The following is a 24,423-nucleotide window of genomic DNA, read 5'->3' as shown; positions in this document are numbered from 1 at the left end:
GCATGTGAAATCTTCTAAATCAAACCCCTCATTTTCTTTCCTAAAAACCAATAAATGGTACAAAAATGATAGAGATTAGACATGAAAATAGGCACTAATCAACATGAAAAGTGGTAGTTGACTTGACGATATTATAAACACATCCGCGTTTACCTAGGCATCGGGGAGGAATAAGTTGTTGCACATCTACAAAAACACTGCTTATCCCTTCAGAAGCATCAGAATTATTTTCTGTGTTCAACGTTTTTACGCAATTTTTCTAAGATGGATTTCACACTTTGTCTTAACCTGAATGTAACTATCATTTAATTTGAATGTAACCATCATTTAATTTTGTTACTGGCCTGGCATCAATATGAACAGCAAGAAGTGCATGGCACACAAAACAGTGCAACTTCTGGCCACCCTCCACGCCTTTTGAGTATGTGCCCACTGATACCTGTCACTAGTACCAGGGTGCCTACCTCTGAGACCACCCCTCTTACCCCATCATTCCTCTAATTGGCTGCTTTCAGTCAGCTAGGACCTGCCACTCAGATGCTGGTTAAGCCCAATCTGCTTGGGCAGCTGGTCTAAGGGAGGTCCGAGGACTCCGGGAATTTGCTTTAGCTGCTCAGACCTCTCCCGTTCACCCTCTTCCTTATTTCTGAAGGTATGTTTATGCTAAGACCCTTGCTACTCCCAGTGTGATCTGTGGACCACCAGCACCACCTGGGAGCTTGTTAGAAAGGCAGACTCAGGCTCAGCTCCAGAAGCGGATCAGAATCTGCATTTTAATAAGATCTCGGGGGGATGTGTGTGCTTGTGCAAGTTTGAGCTGTACTGGTCTAGGGCAGAATCCTCTGGAGGGCTTGCGAAATTGTCTTGGGCATTGGGCGTTGAGCACCCCTGCCTCCTGCCACCCCCTGCGCCTCTTTGTCTCTTTGTCTGGCTCTGGCTCTGTCTCTCTCTCTGATGCCACGTCCATTTCTCTGGCACGATATCCCATCATGAGGTTAAGTCCCCAGACTCAGGTTTGGATGTTGGAGATGAGGTGAGAAACAGCGCATGCCTTATGGTCTGCTTTGAACTGAAGCCCTCCGGGCCCAACTAGCTTAGGGAAGGGAAGGGGGACCATGCATGGCCTCCTTGCTTACCAGGGCCCCATGCATTGGCTTTGGGAACTAAGCAGGTGATGACAAGATAGTCTGCGGCTTCTTCTCCGCCATGGGTCCTCAGGTTGGAGCGGCTGTGGGCTGGGGCAGGGTGTGGAGATTCCTGGATTCCCTGGTAAAATCCCCTTTCGGTGGCCTTCGGTCCCATCCCCATTTCTAACACCTGGCAGGATCCTACATTTCCAGCCCAGAAAGGGAGCAAGAGAGGCAGGATGACTGAGGAGCAGGCCTTGGTTTGCAGGACAGGGGAACAGGATGACTGCCAAAAAACACTTGCACAAAAAAAGGAATTTTTGATGTGAACTTGATTGCTTCTAATTTCCTGCTTATCTGTCTAGATGAATTAGAATCAAAATGAATTCTATAACAGAAGGGATCATGTTTTCCACACACATATACACATCTTCATTTTGAATGAAGATGAAAGTTCATCTAATCTTCAACTTTAACATACGTTTGAATCAGATTATATAGGTCAGAAATACACTTGAAATCTCTTACCTGTCTTGTCATTTGCCAAACACAATCAATAAACTGAAGAAATATTGGGGACCGGTCAGCATCAGCATGGTTGTCATTGCCATGGCCCACTCGCTGAAAAGAAATGGGTTAAACGTTTTAATGTATGCCATGGTCCTCTCAAAAGGCACTTTAAATTGCCTGGTGACAAGAATCATGTCTCACTTGTATGTCCCAAGACCTAACAGAATCCTTGGCACATAACAGGAACTCAAAAATGTTCCCTGACTTGAACTGACTTCCATTACTCTTCGGAAACACGTTTTCAGTGGACTAGAGTTTTACATGTTGATTGTTTTGTAATTTTTCTTTCAGATAGGTGGGATCAACTGTTAAAAGCAAATGGCCAGCAAACTTTTCAGTCCAAAGGATGGGGGCAACCCCAGCCACCACACCAAGGGCACGGTGTCACTGTGAGACTACCAATTAGCACCCCGTAAAGCATCATGACTGCCACTTTCTCCACAAGTGTAAAAACAGTTTTTCCCATTGTTCCAAAATGTCAGGTAGTCTGAGAATAAAAATAGTGATTAACAACATATAAATTTTAAGCAATTCTACATGATTCGGAGAACCCCAAAATCTCACTCTTGAAATGGCAATGGGTAGAGTCCTTGCTCAAGGCAATCCAATATTGCATTTTTTTCCAGTTTTGAGATATAATTGACATCTACAATTGCATTTCATACCTTTTGATATTTTAGAAGATATTCATAGATTCATACTAAAAAGTAAAAGATCATTTAAAACACATGAACAGGACTGATAAAAAGCATTGAAAATGTCAAGGTAAAAAACAGCTTAAGAGTGAGCATTTTAAGACAAGCTTCAAATAATCGGAGGATTCAAATAAACTAAGCAAAAGGAAGAGAAAAACATCATGAAGATATAACGGAATCACAACACAGAAAGAGTGAGAATACTGGATCTATGAAATTGCCACCAGGAAAGACGTAAAAACAAGGAAATGACCAAGTCACTGTCAACACCTCAGAGTAACATTATATTGCCTTTATTTTTAAAATTAATTGTGGTGAAATATACATAAATTTGGCCATCTTAACCATTTTAAGTGTCCAGTTCAGTTATATTAAGTATATCCGCATTGTTACGCAGCCATCCCCACCATCCGTCATAGAACCTTTGCATCTCTCCAAACTGAAACTCTGTCCGCATTGAACAACTCCCTATTCCCCCTCCCCCAGCCCCCGACAACCACCATTTTACTTTCTGTCTCTATGAATTTGACGGCTGCTCTAAGGCCCTCACATAATCAGAATCACACACTATTTGTCTTTTTGTGTCTGGCTTATTTCACTTAACATGATGTCCTCAGGGTTCATCCATGTTGTAGCATGTGTCAGAACTCCGTCCTGTTTAAGGCTGAATCATATTATATTGTATGTAGAGACCATATTTGTTTATCCATTTGTCTGTTGATGAAAACTTCAGTTGCTTCCACATTTGGGCTATTGTGGACAGTGCTGCTATGAACACGGCAGTGCAAATATCTGAGTCTGCTTTCACTTCTTTTGGGTATACACCAAAAGCAGAATTGCTGGATCATATGGGAATTCCATTTTTCATTTTTTAAAGAACTGCTATACTGTTTTCCATAGCAGGCGTATGCATTGCCTTATTTTTGTACTTCTGCCTTTGTGAAATGATTTGTGAAGCCTGCTCTTCACTACTTAAGCCACCTAGGGAACAGTTTTACACTGATAGTTCACAATTTAGGATTCATTCTTTCAACAGACATTCACTGAACTCCTATGGTGTATGTCATTAATGTATCTTGCCTGGCCCTCGGGATTCCAGGCATTTTCATGGTGTCTAGTAGACGCCAGATCCTTGGCTCGGCACCAGGGTACCAAGACAAATGAGACACAGTACCTGTGCCTGATGAATAATTCATTATGTGTTTAGTTGTGGGAGAAAGACCTATGAAGAACGAAGATAGTAAAGTGTTCCAAGGAGTATAGTGGGACCACAGAGGACCAAGTGGTTGTCCTAAGATGGGGACAAGAGAACAAGGAGGGAAAGTCACACAGGTCGGTCATGGAGGAGGTCTCACTTGACATAAACCTCGAAGGACAGGAAGGTGCCTGCTTCCTGGCTGCCCAGGGACATATTATATCAGAAGCAGTGAGGGATGCCATTAGTCACTGGGCACAGCTGAGGCTCAGAGGATGCGGCAAAGGAAGGGAGGCAAGATGAAGCTGAAAAGGTGGACTAAAGGCCGCCAAGGGCCTCGAATGCCGTGCTGAGGAGTTTGCCCACAATCCCATGGGCCATGGCAGGCTCTAAGGAAGTCACACTGGGGAGTGGCAGCCTCAGATCTGCTTGGAAAGCTCTATCTGGCTGCAGTCGGGACAACGGTTTGGAAGGATATAGGCAACAGAGAGGCCAGTTAAGAGACAGCCATAATAGCCTCAAGGGAGACGGCCAGGCCTGAAGCCATAATAGCCTCAAGGGAGATGGCCAGGCCTGAATTAAGGGGGCATCGGTGGCAATGGCGAGGAGATGACAGATTTGAAATACGTGTATTTAAAGTCATGGGACTCGTTGAGATCAGCCCAAGGACTGGGCCCTGGGGCACCCTAACATTAAGAGGTTAGGGAGAGAGGGAGGACCAGAAGGTAGGAGGAAATTCAAAAGGCTGTAGATGGCAAATGAAGAAAGTGTTTCCACAAGAAGGGAAGAAGCAACAGTGTCAAATGCTCAAGCCAAATAAGAGAAGGACATGGCGGAGTGGCGGTCATTGGTGACTGTGGCAAGAGCAGTTTCGAGGGGGGATTGTTAGAAGCAAGTCTGGCTGAAGTAGTTTCAAGACAGACCGGAAGGAGAGAAAGTGACAGTGAGTGCCCACAACAGCTTTTGCTGAGGGAAGACGCAACGAAGGAGTTTGTGATAAGGTTTAAAATAGTAACAAGAGCTACGACTTACCTGCACGGCCTGGATCAGGCACTATCCTCCACACCTGGTACATATAAACTCATTCCCACCCCACAGCACTCCATTTCAGAAAAGGGAAACCAAGCCACAGAGAGTGAAAGGGGTATGCCCATAGATGTGACAACAGCTCCCAAAAGGATGCCATAGCACTGCCCTTCCCTGTGCACCCTGAGAATGCAGGCACAGAGGGTACACTCAGCACCCTTACGGCTGTGGACACGGAAGTCCTCAAACTGCCCATCCTCCTGCTTTCCACAAGTGAGGCTGAATGGGTTGCAATTCAACACATAGACCAGATGACACTCCCAACAGTTCAACAGCCTGGACAGACGGGGAATTAGCTGCCAGTTGCACTAAAACACACATGGCAGCCCAAGAATGCCCTACCAGGTGACCCAGCAATCTCATTCCCAGATACATACCCCAAAGTGAGAGCAGGCTATTGTGGGTTGAGTTGTGCCCCCTAAATTCACATGTTGAAATCCTGACCCCTAGTAATCTCAGCATGTGACTATATGTGGAGGTAGAGCCTTTAAAGAGGTGATTTGAACAGCTGATTAAGTTGAAATGTGGCCATTAGGATGGGCCCTAAGCCAGTCTGACTGGTGTCCTTAAAAAACCTGGACCAGATACAGAGGGAAGACCACAATACAGAGGCAAGGACCAGATACAGAGGCAAGGACAGAGAGAAGGCAGTCATCTACAAGCTGAAGAGAGAGGCCTCAGGAGAAACCCACCCTGCCACAATCTTGATCTTGGACTTCCAGCACCCAGAACTATGAGACAAATTTCTCTTGTTTAAGCCACGCAGTCTGTGCTGTTTTGTATGGCAAAACTTGTACACCGATGTTCATAGCGGTATTAGTCACAACAGCCAACAATCCCAGTGTCTATCAACAGATGAATAAACAAAATGTGGTCTATACATTTTGTGGAGTACTATTCAGCCATGAAAAGGAATTAAATCGATATAAACTACAACGTGGATGAAGCTTGAAAACTTAGTGCAACAAGCCAGTCACAGAAAGACAAATATTGTATGATTCCACTTATATCAGGTACCTAGAACAGGCAAATTCATCGAGACAGAAACCAGATCAGTGGTTGTCAGGAGCTGGGGGAGGGAGGAATGAAGAGTGACTGCTTAATGCGCACGGGGTTTCCTTTTAGGGTGATGAATGTTTTGGAACTAGACAGAGGTTGCACAACATTGTGAATGTACTAACTGCCACTGAACTGTACATTTTAAAATGGTTAATTCTATGTTATATGAATTTCACCTCAACTTTTATATTTTTAAAGGCATACCTACACTAAAAACTACAATAAAATAGAATGCCCTACCAGCAACATACAATGCCGAGGTCCATAGTGTTCTATTATAGCGATTCAGGTGTGATACACAGCACAAAGCCTGTGCATGTGTGCGTGTGTGTGTGCGCCTCGTGTGCTACGCACATGTATGTGACACAGCAAAACAGTCAAAGCATGAACCCCACTGTCTCAACTTACCAGTGCAAACCTATGTCCAAAACTGATCCACTCCTTTTCTATGAGAGCCTCGAATCCTTTAATGGTGCGGTAATGACTATCTAGCATCAGCATAGCCAGAGACGTCAGCTGGGCTGTTCGGTCCCAACCGTCGCTGCAGTGCACCACCACTGACGTTTTCCCAGATTCTAGTTTATCAGCAATTCTTACTGCCCCAGCGAGAAGCATCTTCAGAAAAGAAGGCACATTAGAGCAAGCTTTAATTTCTATGATACCAAAAGCAATTCTGGGGAGAATGTTGAAAGTTCAGGTCAATAAACCAAACAAGAAGGCAATCAATTGAGAATCACTAGGAAACAGCATCGTAGGAGGAAGAAAAAAACCTTATACTAAGGAAAACTACAGCAGTAAATAGGGTCCTTTATTAAAAAGGCCACCAAGTACTTTAAAATCCCGATGTGAGGCAAGCATTATCCCTTATTATATCACAAAAGCCCCCCAACAAAGACCACAGTTTGCTGCCATGGAAACTAAGGAAGCCCAAGTACACAGCAAAGATGTGCTTATTTGCAATGTTGAGAAACGACTTGGACAGACAGATTTATGGCACTGACACAGAGAAATGTTATCCAGAAAGCATGTAAGGGACTGGCCCTCTTTACCCTTATATACTCTAGCCAATGTGTCCCATCCACGTTGGATAGCCACCGTGCCTCATCGATCGAGGGGTACACGATCTCTTTTAATTTACGTAGTGACTCTCTCATCACGTGAATGTTGTGGATCTCCAAAAACACGAGTTCTGCATTTGGGTAAGCACTTTCACTTTCATATCCTCCACCCTTCGCCTGTGAAAGACAACAGATAGACATCACTTCATCGGAGTTAACTTCTGTTCTTTCTAGTGTTACCAAATTGAGACCATTAAAGAAGCAACACACTCATCTGTCCATAATAAACCTCCTAAATCTTTGTATGAGTTTACTGTGGCCGCTGGAGCAAAATACCACAAGCTAAGTAGCTTGAAACAACAGATATGTCATCTCTCCCAGTGCTGGAGGCTGGAATGTCCAAAAACAAGATGTTGGCAGAGCGGCGCTCCCTCAAACTTCTTGGGGAGGATACTTCTTTGCCTCTTCCAGCTTCTGGATGGTCCCAGGTGTTCCTGGTTTATAGACATATTACTCCAATCTCTGCCTCATCATCACATGGCCTTTTCCTTGTATGTGTGTCTTCTTTTCTTACAAGGACACTAGTCAGATTGGATCAGGGCCCAGCCTACTTCAATATGGCCTCATTATAACTTGATTACATTTGTAAAGACCCTATTTCAAAATAAGGCCACATTCACAGGGTTAGAATATCAACATACTTTTTAAATGGAGACACAATTCACCCACAACAATTCTCCATCACCGATCGTCAGGTTTTAAACCATTAATGAATGGATCTTACTCAAGACAAATTAAGTTTAAAAAGTTTTGTCTGTTAGTGCTATTTATCTGAATAGAAAAAAATATAGTACCACACAATTTCTGTATAATAAAATAGTTTGTAAATCCCTAACAATGAGACTTAAGCAACTTAAGTAAAATAAAATGCAAATGTAACAAAAAAGGGGGATACAGTTCACCCCGTGGTAATCTCAACAAAATCTAGTGTGTAATTAGCTTATATTTGGTAGAGATCAACATTCAAAACACATCTGTGATGAGAATGTAGAGAAACTAAAACCCAAATACATTGCTGGTGGGAATTCAAATTGTGCAGTCTGTGGAAAAAAGTTTGGTGGTTCCTCAAAAAGTTAAATATAGAATCACCATATGACACAACAATTCTAGTCCCATAGAATTGAAAACAGGTATTCACAGAGGGTAAGGGGGGTGGGGGGTGGGGAGTGGGAGATGAGGATAAGGGGGATCGAATATATGGTGATGGAAGGAGAACTGACTCTGGGTGATGAACACACAAAGGGATTTACAGATGATGTAATACAGAATTGTACACCTGAAATCTATGTAATTTTACTAACAATTGTCACCCCAATAAATTTAATAAAATAAAAAAAAAAAGTAAAAAAAAAAAAAAGAAAACAGGTATTCAAACAAAAACTTGTACACGAATGATCACATCAGTACTATTCACAATAATTAAAAGGTGGAAACAACCCAGTGGCCATCCATGGATGGCCAGATAAACAAATTGTGGTCTAACCCCGTAATGGAATATTTTTCATCTATACAAAGGAATGAAGCAGTTGTTCCATGCTACAACATGGATTAACCTTGAAAACATTATGCTAAGTGAAAGATGCAAAAGACCACATATTGTATGATCCCATTTGCATGCAATATCCAAAACAAGGAAACCTATGCAGACAGAAAAGTAAATTAGTGGTTGCCAGGGGCTGGGGGAGGGGAGAATGGGCAGTGACTGCCAACGGGCACAGAGTTTCCATTTGGGGCTATGAAAGCATTCTGGAATTAGACAGTGGTAACTGTTGCACAACATCGTGACTATACTGGCCGTCACTGAATTGTAAACTTTGGATTGGTTAAAATGGCATGTTTATGTTGTGTGAATTTTATCTCAATAAAAACAATAATCAATGCATCTGTAAGCCCAAAGCAAGAAAGAGAGCAAGGGAAATAAAACACACGTTGGATTTTGTGTCTAGAATGTACTTGGCGACTTTACCAAGAACAGTCTGAAGAGATAGCTTAAGGGGCGAGCGAGGGGCAGTGAACACTAAGCTCCTCCAAAGGGCAGGGGAAGGTGCCAGCTGGAAGGAGACGGTGACAATGATTCCAGGGGGCGTTTATTTGTAAATGGGGAAAACTTCATGAGGCGGAGGCAGTGGAGAGGAAAGGTCAGGGACCCCGGCCAGGGAACAGGGATGACTGAGCAGGCAGGGGAGGTGGGGTTGCACACAGGGCACAGGGAGGAGGCCCCCCTTCCATCTTAACAGGAGGCAGGAGGCTTCCATGGACAGGAATACAAGCTGTTCCCAGGTGTGGCAGGAGCAGAGGAAGTTGCTGTTTGAGGGTTGGTGTACCCTCTGTGAAGGCAGCAGTGTCAGCTGAAGGGGGTGGAACAGGGTGGTACATTAGAAAAGAATCCCTAAGGGGCTAAAACGGCCCCTGGGGAGGGGCAGAGTTGATTCTGGAGAGCATGAGTCTGGAGTGACTCCAACCTGCATGATGTGAGCCTTCTGTCTTCCTGGGACACTCAGCAGCCCAGGCTGTGGGCATGAGAAAGGCAGGCAGAAGTGAACAGGGCCAGGTAAGGGTGCCGAAGGGCTAATGAGCCAAGATGCTGGCTGTAGGACAGTGGAGGGGCAGCCTAAGGAGACCAGGCTGGGCAGGAGCACATGAGTATGGGTGGGGCTGAGAATGGGGCCAGGAGAGGCTGGAAGGGGGTCGTGCACTGAGGACAAGCTGCAGAGGAGGCTGAGGTCTGAGAGGGCAGTTTGCACCTGAGAATTCAGAAGGAAAGCAGTTCTGGGGAAGACTGCTGAAAGCCCCTCCACCTGGATGTAGCTGCAGTTGCTGAGTTTCCGATAAAGTCTGCAAGTGGCAAACACGACTGACAGGAGAACAACAAAATTTTGCATATGTGGATACCAGCTTCTATTCCAAGTTATTCCACAGAATTCCATGCGACAACTTAATGTGAAGAATATACTGTTGGAACACCAACTATGGACAAAGCTGTTTAGAGCACGGCCCTGCCTCCATGGAATAATTACAGTTTTCATAACAAAATTAACCTCAGCGCCCCCTGAAGACGCTGCTGACTGAGGTCGGAACAGCACAGTGTCGTGCTTAAAGGCACAGGCCTGGGTGGCAGGGAGAGTGGGTTTGTAATCCAAGCTCTGCCACCCAAATACCACTTCAGCTTTCTCACCTGTAAAAACTTCAAAGGGTCACTGTGGGGATTAACAGCTAATTAAATTAATAAAATAAAATAAATGATGTTATTAAAGCTAATCCACGCACAGCTTGGTGCCTTCTCACTACCCCCCAAAGATACTCCAGCACCATTATGTTATTACCTCACAAGCACCTATGACGTAGGAAGCCAAGAGCTAGCAAAGGAATGGGCCCCAGGTCCTGCGGAGCACAGGGCAGGAAGAGGCTCGGAGAGGGCTTGAGGGGTTGTGCTGGGCCTCGTATTTATCAGGCTCTTCAGCACGGGAGGAAGCCAGTGCTAAGCGTTGGTTTTCACCAGGAGAATGTATTTAAGGGCAATGTGTTACCTGGAAACCGCTTAGCAAGGATTCAGATAAGACAAATGGCAACCAGAAAATGGGGGTACGGAGGCAAAGAGAGTGTGAGCGCCTACTCCAAGCCAGGACGCAAAGAACAGGCACCTCGAGGTCTTGAGACAGAAGAAGGGGAAGGACGGTGAGAAACGGACCCACCTTTACGCGGCAGGAATACAGGGAGGGTTTCAGAGACCTAGAAGACAAGAACTTCATAGCCAGACCTCTCTCTTTGGGGGCAAAGCAGGGTTCCAGAAAGAAGCTAGTGACGTTGGGCGACTAGCCCCCAAGTCTGCAAGAATAAGTTGATACCAGCGGTGACAGGGCAATCCTCAACCCTCTTAGGAAAAAGAAACCCGCACACCAGCAGCCACCTGAAGGATGGACTCAGGTTGCCTCGATTTCAAGCCAGCTGTTGAGGGCTCGTTGAAAGCCTGCCACTCTCTGCCCATTAGCATGCCAATCCTCGGCAGGAGGGAGGGCTCCCAGGTGAGAAAATTGAAGCCTCCAAAAGGGCTGACAACTCCCAAAGGCCAAAGGCACAAAGTGGCAGGGCAGGAGTCCCCTGCCCCCAGACTCGGAAATCCGCACACTGCTCACTGTGGACAACATGAATCTGTCCCCGCCAAATCCAAAGGTTGGGATCCTAACCCCCAAGGTGATAGGATTAGGAGGCGGGGCCTTTGGGAGGGATTAGGTGATGAGGAGGGAGCTCTCAGGATGGGAATAGTGCCCTAAGAAGAAGAGATGCGAGAGAGCTGGCTTCTTTCTGCTCTCAGCCATGTGAGGACACAGCAAGAAGGTGGCAGGCCACAAGCCAGGAAGCAGGCCTTCACCAGACACTGGATTTGCTGACCCTGATTTTGGACTTCCAGCCTCTAGAACTGTGAGAAATAAATGTTTGTTGTTTATAAGCCACCCAGTCTCGTATTTTGTTACAGCAGCTGGAGCTAAGACGGCCCCTCCCTCCCAGTCTTGTCCCTGGGCACGCCTTCTCTTCTGGCATCTAGGACCCCTCCCTCCCTCTTCGGGGTCTCCTCCCAATGCTTAGACCACGGCTTCCTTCACAGAGAGTCCCTCTCTTGCCCACCACAGACGACATTTCTGAGGGTTTGCTGCTTGGCCCCTGCTCACCAGACCTAGAGGCCTTCTACATTAAGGAGATTCCCACACACACACACACACGCAGGCTGCAACCATCACCCAACAGGCTGCTGGGCCCCAATCTCAAACTCAACCTGACCACTTTCTGAGCTCCAGAGCTTTATCTTTCCCCACACAGTCTCCTCGAATGCTACAGGTTAAAGATAAATTCCTTCCCTCCATGTTCACTTTCTGAAAAAGAAATGTGACTTAAAAACCTTTGGTGTTATCGTACTGCCTCCATAATGGAGTCTGGAGTTTTGAATTAATATACAATGCCACTCGCCATTAGGTCCTCTAAATGGCAACTACCCATTGAGAGATGACCTGAGCTGACCTGCCAGCCAGCCAGACCGTCTTCCACAGTCCATGGAGCAGCTCTTATGTGATGGCCCAGGTCTGGGGACTCAGGTACACTCAAGATCCTTACAGTGCCTGCTGTCATGGAGCTGAAGGCCGAGTGGCGAGACACAGGCTGAATGAGGAATCAGAAGTGTGCTGAGGGTTATAAAAAAGGAAGTGCAGAGTGCCATGGCACAGGAAGGCCTCCGCTCATCTGGAAAGACGTCCCTAAGGAAGTGACATTTGACGTGTCATGTGAAGGCTGGGGGAATGGTTAGCTCTGGGGGCACAGGCTCGGAGATGACAAGGAGACGTGCTTAAGAAACTGAAAGGAGCCTCCCACAGCTGAGACATGGAAGGAAAGGGCCCGTGGGGGGTGGGGGGCTTCAGAGGCCCTGTTCAGGAATTGTATGTCAGTGCTTCAGGGCACGGAGGGCGTGCACAGAGCTGTGTGTTTAGATTACACGGGCCATGATGTGGAGACTAGATTCAAGGGGACCGCTACGAAATACAAGCAAACTGAATCCAGCAGCATATTAAGGAGATTATACACCATGGCCAGGTGGGATTTATCCCAGTAATGTAGGGGATTCTTTGGGTTTCCTAGCGCTACAGTAACAAAGTAGCACAAAGTAGGGGGCTTAAAACAACCCAGATTTATTCCCTCCCAGTGCTGGAAGCTAGAAGTCCAAGATCAAGGTGATGGCAAGGTTAGTTCCTTCTGGAGGCTCTGAGGGTGAATCTGTTCGTGGCTCATTCCTGGCTTCTGGTGGATTCTGGAAATCCTTGGCACTGCTTGGTGTGTGGCTGCATCATTGCAATCTCTGCCTCTGTCGTCACATGGCCATCTTCCCTCTGTGTGTACCTGTGTCTCTACCTGGCCTTCTTACAAGGACAGCCATTGGATGAGGGGCCTACCCTACTCCAGTATTACCTCCTCTTAAGTAATTACATCTGCAAAGATCCTATGTCTGAATAAGATCACATTCTGAGGTTCCACAGGGACGTGGATTTTTAGGGGACACAATTCAACCCACTACAGTGGTCAACATACAAAAATCAGTCAGTATAATACACCAAATTAACAGAATGAAGAAGAAAGATAAAACACGTGATCATCTCAAGTGATACAGAAAAGGCCTTTGGAAATCCAATACCCTTTCAGGATAAAAATCAGTCAACCAACTAATAGTAGAAGAGAATTTCCTTAATCTGTAAAGGGCATGTATGAAAAACCCACAGCGAATGTACTGAATGGTAAAAAGCTGAAAGCTTTCAAGCTAAGATGAGGAACAAGACAAGGAGACCCACTTCCACCACTTCTAGTCAACATTGTACTAGAGGTTCTGGCCCGGGAATTAAGCAAGTAGAAATAAGATGCATCCATGGTGGAAAGGAAGTCAAACTCTCTACTTGCAGATGATACAATATTATATAGAAGAGCTAATGGGGATCTGAACAGATTAGCAACTTTCTCTGGTTCCTAGACCCATACACCGCTATAGGTAGTCATTCCAGACATGCAATGTGGTGTCCTTCTTCTGTCTCTTCTGCATTGGATAAAACACAGAACTACCCTTGCTCGGTTGGATGTTTACAAGATTGCCTCTGTGAATATAGCTTTTCTCACGTGTTTTATTTCATCGGGATAGTACTGCAGTGGTGACAGGAAGTAAGCAGAGACAAAAAAGACTGACAAGGGTTAATGATCCACCAGATGTGCAGAGCAAGGGGCACTGACTAGTCAAGGACAACTGCCCATGATAGGCCAAAAAATGCCTCCCCCGCCCCCGATATCCACGTCAAATCCCTGGCCACTGTGAACATGATCTTTTTTGGGAAAAGGGTCTTGGCAGGTGTGATTAAGTTAAAGATCTTGGGATGAAGAGATCATGCTGGATTATGTTGGGTGGCAGTTAGATGCTATCACAAGTATCCTTTGAACAGAGGAGAGGACACAGACAGAGAGGGGAGAAGGCCATGTGAAGACAGGGGCAGAAACTGTAGCACTGTGGCTCCCTGCACAGGGCAGCCACCAGAATCTGGAAGAGGCAAGGGACAACTCTCACCAGAAGCCCTTGGAGGGAGTACAGCCCTGCCAGATTTCAGATTCTGGCCTCCAGAACTGGGAGAGAATAGTCTATGTTGTGTTAAAACACCAAGTGTGTGGTGATTTGTACAGCTGCCTCAGGAAACTCATACACTGCCCCTCTGCCTCTGTGGCCTGTCCCTCTCCGTCTTCCCCATGTCAGTAACCGACACCACCATTCACCCCTCAGGCCAGACACCTGGGGGCGAGCTCATCAGCATCCGGTACTGAGTTCTGAGGATGCACCCAGCACCGTGCTGAGTCCATTACGTGCATTCTTCCCACTTAATTTTGATCCTTACACAGCTCTCTACACAAGATACTGTTAGCTCCCATTTCACAGAAGAGGAACCTGAGGTTTACGGAGAGCTGAGGTAACCGGTTCAGGGTTCTACACAGCACTGAGTGGCAGAATCTGGAGGAAAACCCAGGGGTAACTGATTGCCAAGCCAAGGCTTCTTACCACCCTGCTTCTCAGGCCAGTTTGGATACACGGAGGTTGTTACCTGGGAGACAGCCAAGTGGAGATGTCAACTGGACAACAGGATGGAAATTCTGCCTTAGCCTCAGGAGGGATCAGGGTGCGATAGAAACTTGGGTGTCAAACTCAACATACAGAGTGTTTAAACTCATGGCATTGGAGGACATGGCCCAGGGAGATTGTGCACAGTAGAAAAGAGGACCCAAGATTGAGTTTGAGGAGCACTGCCATTGGTAGGATGGGAAGAGGAAGACGAACCAGTGAAGGAGGCTGGAGAGAGAGAAATCCCGGGGGTGAGATGTCATGAAAGTCAAGAGAATGGAACGGTCTACTCTTAGGTCAGTAATAATGACAGCTAACTTGAACCAAATGCTTTCTCAGGGAGGGACACTGTCCTGGGTCCTTTCCTGTTGTCACACATCCACTCCAGGAAGTAAGTGTACTGTCATTGTTATTTTAGAGACGAGGCAATCGTAATCTAGAGAGATGAAGTAACTGCCCAGGGTCATGTAGCAAATAACAAGGTTCCTTTTACGCTCTCAGAGTATAAGCACATGGCAGTTGGTGCGACCGCTTGTTTAATATGCACCTGTCCCCAGTGCCTAACGTGTGCTGGGCCCACAGCACGTACTCAAGTACCGAGGGAAAATGACGTCTCCGATAGCTTGTTTGCTCCTTGAAGGAGAAGGTGATGGCTGCTCTTGAGAGTGAGATGGGGGAGGTAGGAGGGTAGCTTTTTGGAGATTGTGGTCGATGGAATAATCACTGAGGAAAGAAGAGGCTCAAGCTACCCAGAGAAACAAAGACCTCCCCAAGCACTGCTGAGGAGGACCTGGTGGGGGGTGACCCTCAGACATCTTCCTCTTGTCACTGTTCTGAATGACGTGCTCTGGCACACTGTTAGATAGGTTCTTGTGCTCTCTAGGATGTCCTGCCTGTCTCTTCCTGCTAACCATCGAAAGCCAGCTTGAATGGGGCCTCCTTCATGAAGCCTTACCCAGCTTCACTAGCAGGGCTGGCCAATACCTCTCCTCACTCCCTCAGCGCACTGAGCTGACACCTGTATATAGTACCTCACCCGGTCTATTGTGGTATCTCCCCCACTAGGTGTCCATGACTTGTTTGTTACTCAGCATTTTATAAGTAGGCATGATGGTAAGTGGTACCACCACCTTCCTGATACCTGAAATTACTTGTGAGAGGGCCAAGCCCTCTGACTGCTAAATGCCTGTCTGTAGTAACACACTGCTGGAAATTCATCTGTGGGAAATAGAAATGACTCAGTTCAGAGCCTTTCCTATTTGGATAGCGGGTTCTAAAGGCTTGATGCCATAGCTGTCACTAGGTACGAAGGATCCTGTCCCCTTCAGCTAGTAGGGAACAAATGGGGTGATCTACAGATGTCACTGCTCCGTGTGATTTATGGAAACTGTATATTTGTCTACCTTCACATACCTGATTGCATTCTAACAGCTTCAGACCAGAGAGGAATGAATCAAGCAATCACCATACATATTTCACAGGTTAAAGTGACTTCCAAGGGCCTCATGATCATTTCATTAAAATACTTGCTTGAGTCTTTGGGTGATAATTCTCTTTCTGGCTCATTGCTTAATTAATTCAGCAGACAGGATTGTGGAGGAACAATAAGGAAGACAAGATGCCGACCCACAGGAGACCCCCACAGGCAATATGCCAGAGAAGGATAACTCTAGGCTACTCGGAAGATTCCACCTTCAGGGGGGGAAGACGTCGGTGGGCCATTTGAACTGCATAATGATTTACAGACATTACATAAGACAAGACCCCCTGGTTCTGCAATGTCATCGAGAATGTACCTTGTTGGTATCGGCGACACTGTTTTGCCGGGCATCGAAGATGATAAGTTTGTGAGACTGTGCATTAGCATCCATTATTGTCTGCAAGTATTTTTCATCTTCTTTGCAGCGTTTATCATTGGGACCCACAAGTGGCTGGCTGCAACGAGTAATCGTTGCCTGACTTTCTGGATGAATCCATGACAACACCTGTTTGTAAGCAACACATATGAGTTCAGTTCCTAAAACAATACATGCTATAATTAGCAGGCAGTAAAAATAAGTTTTCTTCTCAAGCACAGCTTCTTCTGCATATTTTCCTCCAAAATGAGGGGTCAGGCCAATCACAGCATGATAGTGGCCATGGGACTCAATGTTTGGGTCAGGTTGAAAGAAGTCTAACTAGATGAGCTCTAAAAATCCACTTCTACCTCTAAACTTCTATGAGTCTCAAAAACAAAACAAAACAAAACAAAAAAAATACACAAAAACTGAAACAGAACAAAAAAACACCAGGAAGTAAGACAACACATTACTAACATCGAACCCCATTCCTATTTGATTGACTAGTTTTCTTTTGTCTCCTAATTTTCAAACATCTTTGTATCTTAATAATGATACATGTGGCCAGATGAGGACAAAGTAAATATACAGCCTCCTAGAAAATCTAAAGCTATGTCCCCAAACCTCCCGTTTTCCTCCAGTGGCCAAGTGACTCAGGATTGTCCCAGACCACAAACTCTGAGCTGAGTAACGTTCACTCCCTCCCAGGTCGTGGCGATAGTATCACGGGGGTGTGTATGCCTGTGTCCAAACTCATCATACTGTATACATTAAACACGTGCAGTGTTTTTGTATATCAATTAAACCTCAATAAAGCTGTTTTAAAAATCCACCCCCTGCTGGCTGCTACCGTGTTTCCCCGAAAATAAGACCTAACCAGAAAATAAGCACTAGCGTGAGTTTTCAGGATGCTCATAATATAAAATAAGCCCTAATGCGTCTTTTGGAGCAAAAATTAATATAAGATCCGGTCTTGTTTTGGGGGAAATACGGTAGGGCTTATTTTATATTACGAGCATCCTGAAAAATCATGCTACAGCTTATTTTCTGATTAGGTCTTATTTTGGGGGAAACACGGTTTGTTTCTTTTCCTAATGGTGTCCTTCCCCTGCAGCTGCAGCCTTGTCCGACATTTAAGGACATGTCTTTTCTCTAAGATGAGACGGTGAAACCGGTGACAAACTGTTAATGCAGTAGCGTGCTAACTCCGTGTGGCTAGTCCTTCATTATTGCTACATTTTGAGTACATAGCTGAAGTTACCCTTGTACTTAGTAATGTGAAGTCATAGAAAGCGGAGTCGGCAAAGGGAATGTTTATATAATTAGGTCGCTCTTGACAATCAAAGTTATGCTCAGGTTTTGGGGCTGATTTTCCTACTTTCCACTTTGTTCACTGGATTTTTTTCTGTCTTCTTTCCATATTAGATCTAATACGGTGGATGTTTATACCTAAATGACAATGTTCGTTACTTACAGGGATTCTGCCTTTTGCTCGAAAGGCTGCCACTTTGGAAAGGTCATCGTCTTTTACACTAGTTGGCACAACAATGATGGCAGGGTAGGTGTCACAGAGCTCATAATTACTGTTGACTTTGGATATTTTCCAACTCTCATTTGGCAAGCCCTGCAGAGTGTCAGAGAAGAAAGGAGGGGGGTGCGAAGCAAACTTTTACACTTTCAAAGAGTACTAAGCATGAACCACATCCATTTCTTATATTCTACTAACAACCATTTCTAATTTGTTCAGTGCTAGTTAATAGTTTAGATACATTTACCTAATATAACCCATTTCAAAAAATCTAACGAAGCATGAGAATTTCCAAACATACTAAGAATGAAAATTATATACTAGAATCCCAGTCCTATACATTTCTTAATCATGTTTTCTATAATGAATGAACATAGTGCTGTTTTTGAAAATGCTCATGAAAGCCCTTTAGCGACACAGAAACTTCTTACAAATGTCTAAAATAAGTAATATAAATCACCATAGCAAATACCAGGTAGAGACAGAGATTAAATGTCATGAAAATCATCTTACTGGAATATATTGAAACTGACAATGCACGTAAGAGCTTCTGGCAGAGGAATACCACAACAGACGGATATAGTCACGTCATATACTTAAAATAAGCGCATCAACTCATTACCACAATAACATAATAAAAGCCATCTAGTCAATTTGCTTTTTAAACCCTAGTCCTTGTTCTCCACTTGTCTCTGGAAAAGGGATGAACAGACCGTGGCATAGTCAAAGGTTTGGCATAGGGAGTCCGGGGCATCAGAACCTACAAGCTAGGTGAGTTATACCTACGTACAACTTGTTTCAACAGGTTTCTTCTGCACAATATTTCTAACCTTTTAGAAAATAAAAAGATGCTCAACCTATTATTTTCAGTTTGATAAGCAGCATACTTTACCTGTCTCCTATATTCAGCTACTGGATCATAAACTTTCCATCCATTAATTGGAAATTTTTCTTTATAGTTGTATGCAAAGAGCATCTGGATACAAAAAAACCCACAAAACACATATGTCAGTATTTCCTTGCTATGTCATATACACAATGTTAAAGCTTTTCATTCGGTTATGAGCTGAATGTAGTAAGAGTCCTATTTTAATCTGTAAATTTTAAAGCAACAAATTGGCAGTTCTCTTAATCATTACACAGAACTGACAGATTTTAAATACTTTAATATTAGTTCCCAGCAGAGAGAAAAGAGATAAAGGAAACCACTGGAAAAAGAAATAATTAAACATGAAATTTTGGGACCTCCACAAAGGCATGCAAAAGCGGTTTATTTTGGTGTACCTACCTGCCCATTGGAAACAGGAAATGCATGTTTGTTAAGGTTTTCAAATATCCCCAGTTTACTCTGTTCTTCCTGTTTATAAGCAAGTCGCAAGTTCCTCATATCCTGTTAAACAATTAGCAGAACTCATTTATTGAATGTGTACTGAGTACCTATGAGGCAGATGCCATGCTGCAGAGATCAATAAAATATTTGCAAAGACTATACATACATCTTACATGCATTGGGTATCTATGGGAACTGGTAATAGTGGGTGCCTACAGGGAGTCCAACAGGGTTTACTTACTTTTTCCTACACCCAGTTTTTGTACCTTTTCAATTGCATATCGCCTGTTTCAAAAAACAGACCCCACACCTTGCAAGGCTCTCAGGCATGAGCTGAGAAGGCTTGGAGCACTGCCCTAGTAATGCTAGGCTGAAAAACATTTGAAAGGAGCTATTAGAGCTGCTCACCCCAGCCCTAAAAATATCTTAGTAAAACAGCCACAGGACACCTGCCTACGTGACCTAACTTCCTGGTGTGCTCTCCCTCCAAGCTACGTGGGCTACACATGTACACCCTGACTGAGCTGATTTGCTATTTAGGATTGCTGGGGAGAGAAAAATGTTGCAAGCAAAGGAAACAGCATGTGTGAAGACCCCAGAGAGTGTGTGTGGTGGGGAGGGGCTTTGAGTGTGAGCAACTAAAGGAACTGGAATGGCAAGAATGAGGGGAGGGTGGCTGGAGATGAAGCTTCCGAGGAAAGTCAGTCAGATTCAGACTCACGGGGTCTTGACAAGCTTTCCTTCTAGCCTAAGGACAGTGGGAAGCTACTGAAGAGCTCTGCCTAGGGAGATGACATGTTTCAAAACTGCAGAACTGACTAAGTTATCACCCCGCCGGCTGAAGTTCTGTAGCTGCTTCACATGTAGAAGCCTGGCCTGAGAAGGACACCTTTCCCTAATCAAAGGCCACCATGGCCAGGTAGTGCCCAAAGCAAGCCTAGTGAGCCAGAGATTTGTGACCAGGAATAGTAGAGGTTTCTTTGAAAAAGGGGGATTCAACTGTAATCTAGCGTCTGCCACAGGGAGCTGTCCTCAAGAGATTCGACCAAAACAAACAGATGGGCAGGGATCCCAAACCCATGTTTGGAAGGAACCTCGATAATTCTGCAGACAGGACCTGTTTCCCAGTACTTCGGGTAGGGTTGTTGACAAACTGTATTTCCAATAAAAACATCAGTTAAGGTGTTTCTTAAGTGACTAGCTATCTTAAGTAACTAACGTTATCACACACATTTCTACTTAACCTGTTGGAGGAAGGGTACAAAACCAAAAATGAGCACGGCTCGGATGAAAATTCCAACATAGCCAAGAAACTTAACTGTGTTTTTAATCACAGAATTTACGAATACAGTTGACCCTTGTACAACATGGGTTTGAACTGTGTGGGTCCACCTTACACACAGATTTTTTTTCAATAAATACTGTAAATGTATTTTCACTTCCTTATGATTTTCTTAATAACATCTTGTTTCTCTAAGCTTACTTTTATCGTAAGGATACAGTACCTAATACATATAACATACAAAATATGTGTTAATCAACGGTTACCAGTAAGGCTTCTGGTCAACAGTACGCTATCAGTAGTTAAGTTTTGGGGGAGTCAAAAGTTACATGTGGGGTGAAGGGATTAAGAAATACAAGTTGGTAGTTATGGAATAGTCACAGGGATGTAAAGTAGAGCATAGGGAATATAGTCAATGATATTGTATAATAATAACTATGTGTGGTGCCAGGTGGGTACTAGACTAATTGGGGGGATCACTTTGTAAGTTATATAAATGTCTAACTACTAAGAACTTTACCTGAAACTAATACAAAATAATATTGAATGTCAATTGTAATTGAAAAAAATAAAATAAAAAGATTAATATGGTTTTAAACAAAGTTATACATGGATTTTCAACTGTGCAGGCAGTTAGTTGATGCCCTAAGCTTCACATTGTTCAAGGGTCACTGTATTGTTGTCCCTTGAAGAAGTCTTTGACCATCCACTGTTCTGAAGGTTAGTCTTAAAACAACAAACTGGAAAAAATATGGATCTCTGCTTTCCACTTGATTTTTCTGAAATGTACCAAATAATGTCAGCACATAGGTCACAGGTCTACGCTAATTAGAATACTTCAATAGAAAAGAAGAGGTTTACTACAATGGCTTACATAAAGGTATGAATTGGTTGATATAAGATTTGAAGAGGTCTTTGTCCTGAAAACATTTGAGTCACTAACAATGCAATGCAAACTACCCCGTTCAAAGACCAGGAAAAATGCTTCCGAGAAAGTTCCCAGCTGACTGCCTCTTTCATTTTAATGGTGTTGGTACCATACCTTGCACACGATCTCTATACCACAAGAATTGTCCCCATGGCTCTGCACCCCAATCTTCTCAACTCTGCTGATCACTCCCAGGGGAACGTCAAGGATGAAATGTGGGTCCTGAGTTTACAAATTAAGAAGAATGCCTATTAGTGTCAGTCAACAGAGTTTTCGTATTTTAAGTCTTCACTGGCTAAAAACACATTTGTTTACTTTGCATTTCCTCTTTGTCCCAGCCAAGACACTGAAGCCTGGTTCATAGCATGCTTTCTGAAGATGTTAAGAGTACAATTAAACTCCCCCTCCCAGTATAAGTGCTACTTTAATGGCCTTTTTTCCAAGATATAAAATCTGTTTGCAAATGTGGACATTTTACGACTCACCCTCTGGTTCTCTGAGGGTGATAAAATTTGAGGTTACTTCTTACTTTCTTCTGTAGTGTTTACTTGCTTCTGAAGTGTTTTTAAAAATAACACACGCTTTTAAAAACTCACCCTCTCTACATTTTTGAAGTACATCTTAAAGTCCGTCACCGTCAGCGTTCCACTCACAGCTCCCATAAATGGGCAGATATACATGACATCTTTCACTGAAAGAAAAAACTCAAAAGTAGCAACTGCTGCCATAGGCTTGTGCTTCAATAAATCTTAACATGACTTTCCAAAAAAAAATATATACAGAGGGTACCAAAAAAATGTATACACATTTTAAGAAAGGAAAAAACTGTATTAAAATTGTAATACTCAATACTCACTATATATATATATATATATATATATATATATATATATATATATACACACATATATATGTGTGTGTGTGTGTGTGTGTACACACACACATAGTACCAAAATTTGTATACAAGTGGACACTTTGGTCAATGTTGCTCAAGCAGTAGTTTGCAGTAATCAGAACTGTCTGGATGCTGATGGATGCTGAAGGATACCTTTTGTAATTGCAGAAGTCAAATGTAACTTGTATTCATCTTTTGTTATCGGTATATATTGAGTATTACAATTTTAATACAGTTTTTTCCTTTCTTAAAATGTGTATACTTTTTTTTGGCACCGTGTGTGTGTGTGTGTGTGTGCGTGCGCGCGTGTATCTGTGATTCCAGTTTTCTAGGAATTTTAAATTTGTTACTATTTTAAATAAAGACATAGATGGATATTCTTCTAATAAAATTCCATTTTTAAAAACAATATTCTGATTTGCTACTTAACATGTTTTTAAGTAAATGGCCTCATAATCAGCTACATTTTGTATTTTATTTCCAGGTGGTTAACTTTTTCCCTGAGTGATAAATTAATCACATCACAAACATATTAATTAAACTCTGAAGACCCTGGGCTACCACTTAATAAATTACTGCTAATGAAAACTAACTAAAGCTAAAAACTGCACCCTAATGCCCCTCCAAAAGCAACTTTTTCACAGATGACAAAAACTAGAACCACATTAATGGAGTGGAAAAAGACTTTGCTTCAATTTCTTTATCACCTTCCATATGAATTTTTATTTTCTTCCTGTGAATATCAATATCAGAATATATAATATAATATCAATGACACACTGGACTCCTGAGGGGTAAGAACCTCACATCTATCACAAACATACTGCATCTTGATGATCTTCCCAAAGTGTCACTCCACTGGAATGACAGGAATGTACGTAGCTACACAGGAGTCTAAGTGGAACAATGAAAGGGACTAAAGTTGTCATCCGGCCAAACACTTCCATTAAACTTTTCTAGAAGTTATTATGTACTGAGTGGCTTCTATTATTGGGATTCTAGGTATGACTAGACACAGTTCCTGTCCACAGGCAGCCCGTGACCTGTGAGTGACACTACACAGAAAATCAGCATTATACTATAGCCTGATAAATGCTATCATAACTGTGGACAGGCTGTGATAAGAGCTTAGAAAAGGATCAACTTAACTCAGCAGGTAAGCGAGGGGAAGGGGGAGAGGAGAAGGTGGAGGCAGAAGGGAGGATGGACAGAGCAGCCAGTTGTTGGAGGTTAATGTGACTAGATCAAAGAGTGCATGAGGATGATGGGACACGAGGCCAGAGAAGACATGTTCGTGAATATCCATTATTTGTAATAAATAGATGGACGGATGAAAAAACACTGTGGTGCATCCATACAATGGAATACTATTCAGCAATAAAAAGGAATGACTATTGACCCAAGCTACAATATGGATGAATATCGACGTAATTACCATATTCTACCGTGTATAATGAACACTTTTCTGCCCAAATTTGTGAGGGAAAAATAAGGATGCATATTATACTTGGGTATAATTCCCTACCTATGTAAATGTTTTCAGTTATTTTATTTATTCTTATAAGTTAAAAGTATAACACTAGAAATCAATAACGATATCCGTATGCAAAATAACACCCTGGAATATGATCATCGGTTTTGTTGAACTTACGATGAACTTGCAACGACTTCTTGGCCTTCTATGATGCGTAAATATTGTAAATTTGTTACACATACAATTTCTTGTACCTTGTATCTGTTCTTGTGTTTTGTGATTATTTGTTCCATAAAATTTCTTGTACCACATGTTAAAAAATAAATGGTAAAATTTCTTTATAATACAAAAAGCAAGTACCTAAATGTAAACAAATAAAAATTTGAATTAAAATAATAAAGCAAAAGATTTCCCCCCCCTGAAAGTTTGGGCCAAAAATGTGGGTGCACATATACACAGGAGCGCATTATGCACGGCAAACTATGGTATGCTGAGTGGAAGAAGCTAGACAAGAAAGAGAATATACTCAATGATTACATTTCTAGAAAACTCTAGAAAATATAATCTAGTCTACAGTGCTTAGGGATGGGGAAAAGGTATAGAAGGGGGGGTTTAAAAAGGAAACTTCTGGGAGATGATGGATATGTTCGTTATCTTGACTGTGATGA

General features: G+C 43.3%; 1 protein-coding gene across 13 annotated transcripts in view; it reads right to left on the bottom strand.

Moving 5' to 3' along the window:
• Positions 1-24,423, bottom strand: part of MTMR1 (myotubularin related protein 1) — a 61,866-nt gene that overhangs the window by 12,092 nt on the left and 25,351 nt on the right. For all 13 annotated transcript variants that reach the window (XM_074324106.2, XM_074324107.2, XM_074324108.2 and 10 more), the window contains 9 exons: positions 21,983-22,077; positions 21,501-21,608; positions 19,135-19,236; positions 18,739-18,822; positions 17,793-17,942; positions 16,277-16,465; positions 6,782-6,967; positions 6,141-6,347; positions 1,656-1,748 (listed from right to left, as the gene is read on the bottom strand). In XM_074324106.2, the coding sequence (XP_074180207.1) occupies positions 1,656-1,748; positions 6,141-6,347; positions 6,782-6,967; positions 16,277-16,465; positions 17,793-17,942; positions 18,739-18,822; positions 19,135-19,236; positions 21,501-21,608; positions 21,983-22,077 (1,214 nt within the window). The remainder of the gene's footprint in view (positions 1-1,655; positions 1,749-6,140; positions 6,348-6,781; positions 6,968-16,276; positions 16,466-17,792; positions 17,943-18,738; positions 18,823-19,134; positions 19,237-21,500; positions 21,609-21,982; positions 22,078-24,423) is intronic.

The sequence above is a fragment of the Rhinolophus sinicus genome, chromosome 18, assembly GCF_057876585.1.
Source record: "Rhinolophus sinicus isolate RSI-liver-muscle chromosome 18, RSI-T2T, whole genome shotgun sequence".
Taxonomy (NCBI): domain Eukaryota; kingdom Metazoa; phylum Chordata; class Mammalia; order Chiroptera; family Rhinolophidae; genus Rhinolophus; species Rhinolophus sinicus.
This window is presented reverse-complemented; position numbering and strand designations above follow the sequence as displayed.